Source organism: Notolabrus celidotus, chromosome 17, assembly GCF_009762535.1.
Source record: "Notolabrus celidotus isolate fNotCel1 chromosome 17, fNotCel1.pri, whole genome shotgun sequence".
In the NCBI taxonomy this organism is placed as follows: Eukaryota; Metazoa; Chordata; class Actinopteri; order Labriformes; family Labridae; genus Notolabrus; species Notolabrus celidotus.
Window position 1 is genome coordinate 1,555,460 of NC_048288.1, and position 10,537 is coordinate 1,565,996.

The window sequence follows — 10,537 nt, forward strand, 5'->3', positions numbered from 1 at the left end:
TTTATTACAAAAAAAAATATTTTTGAGTGTAGGGTTTAACAATTATATAACTTACTTTTACTATTATATTGGTTTAAATATAATTAATTATTTTATTAATTTGAACTGTTTATTTTATTGTATTATTCTTATTATTTTTTATTTATTTATCTATTAGTTAAATTGATATTTTTAGCCTTAATTTTTATTCAACTCTTATCCTTACCCTTTTTAAATGTATTTATCTTAACTATTTATATTCTTAATATTAGTCTGATGCTTTAACTTATTTTAATTACACATCTTTTATTTTTTCTCCTTCTTGTTTTCAGTCGCTGTAAAGCTCTTTGAATTGCATTTGATTTGTATGAAAGGTGCTTTGTAAATAAAGCTTGATTGATTGATTGATTGATTGATTGATTGATTGTTTGATTGATTGTTTGATTGACTGATTAATTGATTGAAAAAGTGAAGGAGTAAGAAATAAGACAACAGAGCTTGAGTTCTCAGGTACTGTGTGCTGCTCTGAACTGGATGTGTTAGGTCTTTAGCTCGTATGAAGAACAGACATAGATAAAGATGTAGGGTGACAGAGTGATGCAGAGAAAGGGACGATTGTCAGAGTATTCGGTTGGTGGAGGAGGATTAAACTGAGGGTTTACTTCTCTTTTGATAACTTGATATTCCGTATGACTTGGTGGTTCAGGTTCAGAAGAAGTTCTCACTACTTCAAGGAGTCTCCTGGATCCCTTTGTTGGCTACACAGTCGTGGTGATGTTACAAACCATGCTCACTTGTGCACGTGATAAACTGAGTGTCAGGGTGAGGATTCAGAACCCTTAAGAGAAGAAATAAAAGCCTCTTGAACCTGCAATGACTTACCACCTCTCTGAATACTATTTCCTACAATCATGTATTTCTTATTCTATGGCCTACATCTTCAGATTTTAAGAATATGTCTCTTTATTCTTCAGCTTTGTGTCTTCTTAATGTGGTTACCTGCAGTGTAAAGGCGTTTTTCGACCGCAGGAACTTTACCCCTGAACTATGTGCGTTTCGACCGGTGGACCCAGGGTCTAAATTTAGTTCAGGGGTAGATAATCTCCTTCCTAAAAAGCCCCTGCTAGGGGGGTCATACTTTCAAAGGTCCCGGGACTTTCGGGGAGCAGGGCCTTCAATGCTGAACGTGTCTGATTGGTAGATTAACCTCAGTGTTTTTATTCCTCCCTCCGTCCACAATAACATCACACACATCTGTGATTCTCTTGATTACTCTTTCTTTCATTAGTTTTTATTTGTTCTATCTTTTTTGTATGTGTGTGTACTTTTCAAAAGAAGAAGCTGTGATTCTCTTGATTTAGCAGCTTGTAACAGTAGTCTTCTCTCAGTCCACCGTGAATGAGTCTCTCCCGGTGTTACGGTTTTAAAAGTGACCCTGTAAACTGGGGACCTTCAGCTGAACGTGTCAGTGTTTGCGGATTTTACACAGCTGTTGAAACACAGAGGGAGTTCCTGGGAATGCAAACTAGTTTAGTTTTTATTAAGATTTCAAAATATCCTCATCAGATATTTAATGATCGTCTAAAAACGTTTATGAGGGATGCATCCGGCTGAGAGTCTACAGTTAACAGGGTCGCTGTTTAAACCAAAACACCGGTTGATCTCTGCCACAGCTTTTTGAGTTCAAAAGGATTTTAAAGGCGTGTTGAAACGTCTTTGCTACTCGTGCTTATCTCCTCTCACGTGTTGATTCAGTGAATCCATCTGTGATGAAATATAGCACCATCTAAAACAGACCAGCTGAGTCTCTTCATGCTAACAGGCTAACTGTTGTGTTGCTCACAATGATACCTGCCTGTCCATCTGCCTCTATGGTGTCATCTGTGATGAATGGCATTCCTCTTTGTTTTACTGCCCTCTACTGGTCTGGTGGTGTAGTGCATTAGTTCTGAAAATTCTAAATTTGCACCAGAGAAATGTCAGAGGGATTATAAACTTCATCAGACCCTGTGTTCTCCCTCCTCAGCATAAATACACGTGATTCCAGTGCCAAATCCCAACTCTCTCTCTCTCTCTCTCTCTCTCTCTCTTTCCCTCTCTCTCTGTTTATTCTGTGAGACATGAACTGATATATAAATCACTGTGTTCTCAAACTGTACGGTCTGTTTTCCAGTGTGTGCCTGTAAAGATTCCTCACTCAGAATGACACCGTAAATGTCCAGGCGAGGAGGCTGTTTACCTTCTACACCAAGGGCCAGGTCATCATCGCAGCTGGTGTTCCTCCTGAGAGGCTCTGCAGGGACCCAGGACACACAGACAAGAGGGTTATTACAGACTACAAAACATGTCTTTGAGCAGAATGTTCTATATGTGATGGTGTCACCTGCAAACCTGAGAAGCTTGACGGACTAAAGGGAGCTGATGAAACTTTTCATGTAACGTATGAAACCTTTAGTCCATTCAGTCTCAGTGACCTCACATCCAAACAAACCTTGGTTTTCCTTTACAGAGTATGTACTCCATGCTGTCTGCAAACAAAGTACATGCTTCTTTTTTAAAACTGTGTATTAAATGTTGTTCTTTGAGCTCATGCTTCTGCTGCAGTCCTTGAAGTATCTGTGTTCTCTCAGTGACTCAGTCAGTATCAGGTCTCCTCCACTGCAGAGAAGACTGAGGGTCAGAAGAGCCTAAATAAGCTAAATCAGGCTTGGACCAGCTCTTAGTTATGCTGCTATAGGCTTAGACTGCCGGGGGAACTGGTGCACCGACACACTGGGATCCTATCTCACCCCCTTCCCTGCACCCCCCACATCACTTACTTTAACTCTCCCTGTCCCATTAAAGTTACTAACCATAGACCTTTCTGGAGTCCCTGAGCTCCCTTGTCTCGTAGGTTCCTCTGAGCTGCCGTAGACGTCCTCCTGCTGTGGACGTTCCAGACTCCAGCTGATACGGACGTGCTGGACTCCAGCGGCAACAGCTACTACTATTCGTCTCATCACTATCACCGCTCCCTCTCTCTCTTATTCTCCTCTATCCCTCTTTCCAGACCCAACTCGGTCGAGGCAGATGGCTGTCTAACATGAGTCTGGTTCTGCTCAAGGTTTCTGCCTGTTAAAGGAAGTTTGTCTTCTCCACTGTAACTAGCTAAATACTGCGAGGTGCAATGCTCATGGTGGATTAAGGTGGGGTCAGACTGAGTCTTATCCTGTCTTGGTGTTGGGTCTCTGTTCATAATTTGACATAGAGTGGTCTAGACCTGCTCTGTTTGTAAAAGAGTCTTGAGACAACGTTTGTTGTGATCTGTCGCTATACAAATAAAGATTGATTGATTGATTTAAAAGAGGAGACAGATGGTAGAGTCAGATAACTGCTGGGTTCAGATGTTAGTCTATATTTAGACTTCAATCAACCTTTATTTAAATAGTGCCAAATCCCAACAAATGTTCTCCTCAGACTCTTTCCAAACAGAGCCGGTCTAGACCGTACTCTATGTTCTATTATTAAAAAAAGACCCAACATCAAGACCGGATAAGATCCAGTCCCATCGTCCCAGACAGGACTCAGTCTGATCTCATCTTAATCCACCATGAGCAGAGCACTTTGCAGCATTTAGCAAGTTACAGTGGCAAGAACAAACTTCCTTTAACAGGCAGAAACCTCCAGCAGGACCAGACTCATGTTAGACACACATCTGCTGAGACCGTATAAGATTGATTGCAGCAGTAGGAGTGTGCTCTGTGTGTGTCTGTCAGTGGTTAGATGGTCCTCAGATTGTGTTGTTTGTAAATGTTTATCCAGTCACAGGCAAGAAGCTTGTTGTTGTCATTCTGTGTAACCACTCTCTGATTATTCTTATCTTAAGCTCCATTTCTGTAATTAGTAAACCTCTCACAACCCTGAGTGAACACAGCAGAGCAGGCTCACTCTCTTTAGAGGTAAGAGGGAGGCGTGGTCAGGCACATAAAGAGCAATTTGTCGTTCCCATGGTTTTCCTGACCAACATTTGCATGCAGTTTGAATGGGCTGACCTCAGGGCGGGGTGTGTGAGGAGGTGATTAGATAATACAAACCCCCAACAGCAACATGCGTACATTCATTAAAGTGTGGCCTTTACTTTCAGCCTGTTACAACCTGCTGCAGTCAATAAAGTAAATATAATGTAGTCTTTAACAAACACAGGATGAGCTGTACCTTAAAGATTTAAAGATTTAAAGATTTAAAGATATGACACAATGAAGAGAAAGGGTTTAAAAGGTAGGAATAAAAACTGATCTTTGTCCAGCAGTAAGAACAGAAAATCCACCACAGTGTAACTGTGTATTTCACCACACAGCTTCTCCTGTCTGTCTGCTTATTCTCCTACATGAAGCATCTGTGCATGCAGCATGAGCATGCACTCTACAACCCACAGCTCCAGCAGGCCGACCTCTCAGCCGCCCGTAATCTGACTTCCCATCTCTACAGCCTCTAAAAAGTTTGGACGTGCTCAGAGCTGAACAGACTACTCACCGCAGTGTGTCTGTGTGTGTCACAGAATCACAGGAGGACAGGACAAAGGCAACAAACACCGATCATCCATAGTGGAAACAGAGAGAGGAAGATTTCCATGGGTCATACCTGAAGCTTTCAACAGAGGCTCATGCTTTGCATCTTCCCTGCAAACACAGGTCACATCTTATTAGAAGGAGGGACAGAGCACACACACACACACACACACACACATATACACACGGGTGCACAAATACACATCAAAACATTATCTGTCTGTTCTGTTTTAGAAAATCAACATACCTTTTTAAACTTTAGCATAACAGTGTGTATTTACCTTCTGTAAAACTAGCTCATCCAAATGTTAATACTTTCTTTTAAAATGCTAAACTGGCTCAGTAGTTTCTCCCTCAGACACCGCAGACCTGACAGTGTCCCTTCTTTTCACATCAGCTTACTTCTTTATCAGGCAGGTTTTAAGTCAGGCTATTTTAACACAACACAGACCATCTGGAGGCTACATCAGGCGAGTGACCAGACATCAGCAGAAACGATAATCAAAAATCAGAATGAAGAAAGCTTTACTGCCAAGTGAGCTCTCACACACAAGGAATTTGACGTGGTGATTGGAACACCGGTACATAACAACAGGACAGTAAGGACAATAAATATAGCAACCTAAAATCTAATCTAAAAATTCTAATAACAAATAAGAAAAGTATCTGTACAAAGAAAGGTATAGAAGTACTTTTAAAGACATGAAATAAGTTAAATTAGCCTAAAACGAAGTTTTTAAAATTATTTTAATTTTTATTTTATTTTATTTTTTATTTATTATTATTATTATTTTTTTTTGCATTTTTTTTGTATTGTTGGCTTTTTTATAATTATTTTTTGCATTTTTTGTTTTCTTTTTGTATTTTTTGTATATCTTTTTTTCTTTTTGTATTTGTATGTATTTCTTTTTGTATTTTTTTGTAATAATTTGTTTTTTTTGTATTTCTTTTTTTATATTTTTTGTATTTCTTTTTGTATTTCTTTTTGTATTTTTTGTATTTTCTGTATTTTTCTGAATGTTTTTGAATTGTTTTTGTATATTTGTATTTTTTTTAGATAACCACAGAGCGCTGTTTATAAGGTCCTTTAATTCAAGTTATGACCCTTCTCACTAATTACCTTTATCACTTAAAAAAATATTTAAACTGTGTGTCGACTCTGAACACCAACCCAGGATCTGATACTCACCCAGTGACAGTGGTGGAGAGCCACTTCCTGACACCATCCATACTGTGGCTTCCTGTGATTGACATGATGCAACAAATTCTAATGAAGCTGCAGACAAGCAACTATGAAGTGAAGCACAGCAACATGCATCATCCTGATCAGCAAAATAACATTTTAAACATCACTGTTATAAATTGATGAAATATGTTATATTAGCTTGAACACCTGGAGCCTTTTGATCCTGAGCAGACTCAGTCAGGCCCCCGGCATACCCTGGATGCCACTAGACTGGCCCTCATAGTCCCTTCAGAGGCCGTTAAACAAGCTGTTTAAGTGGGAAAATCCAAAATAATTAACACCAGAAAAACACCAGAACACCACAGACACTGGCACACAGCCCTCACCCATAGATCCCCTGCTGATCCCCTGTCCTCGGTCTTTGTGAAGGTGCAGCAGACTGAGGTGGCATTCCTCCAGAGCAGGACTGAGACAGAGCGAGAGTGGCAGCAGTTCTTATTTAGCTCCTCTGCCACTTCTGTAAACAGCTCAGAGAAATGGTGGGGCATGCAAATGACTTGGCTTATCCTCTCAGCCTTACAAGGAAGCTCTGCTCTCTGACTTACACTGCTGCCTGCTGCTCCTTATCAGTTTCAGCATGGAGCTTTTTTTAAGAATTGTCCTCCATGTTCCTGGACTGTCTCTGTGAGTTTATTAGTATCATCATGCAAACTCTGTGGTTTTACAGGATGGACCATTTTGTAAATTCCAACACGTCTCTCTGATAAACATGCTCTCTGTTTTCATGTTACTGTTGAAGAGGCACAGAGTGTTGATCTGATGAAGAGCCACAACCAGGAACATTTAAAACACCTTGGGCCTTTGCAGCAGATGTCACAGAAACATTTAAAGTCAGTGATCATTCAAGAACTTAACTGTAACCGATATTTAAAGTTAGGAGCAGGCTTTGCAGGAGGCAGGAGCTGATAGGCAAACCTGCAGATAGGCAAAGTGTTCCTCTTTCAACAGCTTTATGACAACAAGTCTTTTGAGCCCTGAGGAGGGGGAGGGGGAAGAAAGGATGCAAAGTGTCCTGAGAGAAGAAATAGCCACTGTTCATGTTATTATTAAGTATGTCTACTTGTTTCTCTTGATGTTTCTGCAAATGTGAGACAATGATATGCTGAACATCACAAACACAGCAGCTTTAAGAACCTCAGAAACAAACTTTCTTAAGAAAAACAAGGCCTAACGCACCTTGTGTTTTGGGAAACAGCTTGTGCTTTTGGAGAACTGAACAGAGAGGAATCTGCTGTTACCATACACTAAAGCTATCAGCTTTTATTTTGAGGTAAACTGCATGTTGGTATTTGAGGATAACAGGGAAAAAATAGTCAATTGGCTGGATCCAGAGAGATTTAGAGGAAGGTGAGGTGCAAAAAAACAGGTGTTGAACATAGAAATCATGGTGCTCACACTGATCTCACTGATCGAGACTGGAAGCTTGCCTTGACAACAGGCAAGTGTAATACTCCTGCTTTCATAAATTATTAGTAGGCTTTCTATCCAATATCGCATTTATTTATTTATTTATTTATTTATTTATTTATTTATGAAGGGACCATGTACAATATTGAACAAAAATGATTCCATACCAGAGTTAGTTTAAACTTAATTTACAGAAGGAAGTAGAAAGTGAAATTTTAACTATACAGCAGAAAGAGATATTCAGGAACTACTGTATGTGTGTGTGTGGATACATTTATATATATACACTACCAGTCAAAAGTTTGGAAACACCTTCTCATTCAAGGGTTTGTATTTATTGTAATGATTGTAAACACTGTAGATTAATACTGAAGACATCAAAACTATGAAAGAACATATATGGAATTATTGAATGAACAAAAAAGTGTTAAACAAAGCAGAATCTGTTTTATAGTTTAGATTCGGTAACACTTTACAATAAGGGTCCCTTAATTAGCGTTAGTTAATGCATTATTAAGCATTAATTAACAGTTTAATAATAATTTAGTAATCGTTATAATGTATTACCTAACATTAACTAACACATTAGCTAATGCATTAATAAGCAGTTAATTAATGTCCACTGCTAAGAGTTAATTAATACATTATAAAGCATTAATAACAGTTACAAAACTTAATTAGTTAACCATTAATGAATGCTTTCTGGACCCTTATTGTAAAGTGTAACACATGCATCACTTGAGTAACACATTATAAATGCTAAACTGCCTCATAAGCATTACTTAACCATAATTAAGCATTAGTGAATGCTTTTTGGACCCTTATTGTAAAGTGTAACACAAGTATCCCTTAGGTAACACATACTCTGAAGCAAAATGAGTTGAAATGTAGTTGAAGCAGTTTAACACATTTTATTTAGAATAAAACAGATAATCACAGATAACATCTCAACTGGCACAGAGAAGTACGGTGGCCCTGAGAGCTCACAGCACTGCAACTTAAGAAAACACATGCAAAAAGACAAAACACAAGCAAATTAAGAAAACATCTTCATCAATTTGACAACACATGCGCAGCATTTAGAAAACGCGATGCAAAGACCACAACACAATACATTAGAAAAACGCGCTGCAAATAGACAGCAACACAACAGAAGTGTTTCCAGAGGACACTTAAAAGTGATGCACACGCTTATGCTTATGCTGATGCTTATGAGGCAGTTTAGCATTTATAATGTGTTACCTAAGTGATGCATGTGTTACACTTTACAATAAGGGTCCAGAAAGCATTCACTAATGGTTAACTGATTAAGTTTTGTAACTTTTATTAATGCTTAATAATGTATCAATTAACTCTGAGCAGTGGACATTAATTAACTGCTTATCAATGCATTAACTAATGTGTTAGTTAATGTTAGGTAATACATTATAACGGTTATTAAACTATTATTAAACTGTTAATTAATGCTTAATAATGCATTTACTAACGCTAATTAAGGGACCCTTATTGTAAAGTGTTACCTTAGATTCTGTAAAGTAGCCCCCTTTTTCCTTCATGACAACTTTGCACACTCTTTGTATTCTCTCAGTCTGCTTCATGAAGTGGTCTCCTGGAATGGTTTCTAATGAACATGAGCCTTGTCAAGAGTTCATTTGTAGAATGACTTGCCTTCTTAATGTGTTTGAGACCATCAGTTGTGTTGTTCAGAGGTATGGTTAGTACACAATGGATAGCCCTATTTGACTACTGTTGTAATCCAGATTATGGTAAAACCAGATTATTTCATAGTTTTGATGTCTTCAGTATTAATCTACAATGTTGAAAATAATTAAAATAAATAAAAACCATTGAATGAGAAGGTTTGTCCAAACTTTTGGCTGGTATTGTATATATATGTATATATATGTATAAAGTGGCAGATGATCTGAAAAGGCCTGAACGATCTTCATGAGTAGAAAGAAGCTGCAAATACCGAAATGATGCATCTTCAAAGACACATGCTAAAGTCTGAAGCTAGCACAACAGTAGAAACACCCTGCAAATGAAAAAACAACTGCACTGACACCAAACGCTCCAAATACACAAACGATGCAACGAAAAACATCAAACATCTACACAGAGAAAAGAGCTTCAAATGAGGCTTTTAGGAGAATGTCCAGAAACCCTGCTTGGATTCTGTGTTCTGTTGAGCACTCAGGTTTGGGAATGACACCGTGTTGACTTTTTGACTCATGTGGATGGTTTTAGTATCTGGTGTTTGTGTACGTAGCTCTGGTCTGGAGTTTCTTTTCCATTTTATTTGTCTTTCACAATAATACAATTTTAATCAAATAACCACATGACCTAATTATCAGCTTTAGGGTTTGACTACAGTCTAATTTGGGGTCAGGGTACTTCCTGGTAAAACCCCCAAAATGAAGGTTTGTTAATGATACATTTTGAGATACAAATATGAAGGTATCTGTTTCAGATGACTAGTTTTCAATCAATCAATCAATCAATCAATCAATCAATCAATCAATCAATCAATCAATCAATCAATCAATCAATCAATCAATCAATCAATCAATCAATCAATCAATCAATCTTTATTTCTATAGCGCCAAATCACAACAAACATTATCCCAAGACGCTTTTCCAAACAGAGCAGGTCTAGACCACTCTATGTCAAATTATGAACAGAGACCCAACACCAAGACAGGATAAGACTCCACAATGACCCCACCTTAATCCACCATGAGCATTGCACCTCACAGTATTTAGCTAGTTACAGCGGAGAGGACAAACTTCCTTTAACAGGCAGAAACCTCGAGCAGAACCAGACTCATGTTAGACAGACATCTGCCTCGACCGAGTTGGGTCTGGAAAGAGGGATAGAGGAGAGTAAGAGAGAGAGGGAGCGGTGATAGTGATGAGACAAGTAGTAGTAGCTGTTGCCGCTGGAGTCCAGCACGTCCGTATCAGCTGGAGTCTGGAACGTCCACAGCAGGAGGACGTCTACGGCAGCTCAGAGGAACCTACGAGACAAGGGAGCTCAGGGACTCCAGAAAGGTCTATGGTTAGTAACTTTAATGGAACAGGCAGAGTTAAAGTAAGTGATGTGGGGGGTGCAGGGAAGGGGGTGAGATGGGATCCCAGTGTGTCAGTGTGCCAATTCCCACGGCAGTCTAAACCTATAGCAGCATAACTAAGAGCTGGTCCAAGCCTGATCCAGCTTTAACTAGAAGCTTTATCAAAAAGGAAAGCTTTATCCTAAGAGACAAACCTGTAAGATCATAGCAAAGGGTTAAAGAACCAGTGTCCATATTTAAAATGTGGGGTTAGTTTGGTGCAACATGGAAGTCTTTCAGAATGCTCT

General features: G+C 38.8%; 1 protein-coding gene across 1 annotated transcript in view; it reads right to left on the bottom strand.

Moving 5' to 3' along the window:
- Window positions 1-6,130, bottom strand: part of itprid1 (ITPR interacting domain containing 1) — a 38,658-nt gene extending 32,528 nt beyond the window's left edge. The window contains exons 1-4 of the mRNA XM_034705899.1: window positions 6,099-6,130; window positions 5,716-5,767; window positions 4,600-4,637; window positions 2,219-2,272 (exon numbers count right to left, since the gene is read on the bottom strand). Of these exons, the coding sequence (XP_034561790.1) occupies window positions 2,219-2,272; window positions 4,600-4,637; window positions 5,716-5,767; window positions 6,099-6,102 (148 nt within the window). The 5' untranslated portion in view covers window positions 6,103-6,130. The remainder of the gene's footprint in view (window positions 1-2,218; window positions 2,273-4,599; window positions 4,638-5,715; window positions 5,768-6,098) is intronic.
- Window positions 6,131-10,537: the final 4,407 nt, after the last annotated feature.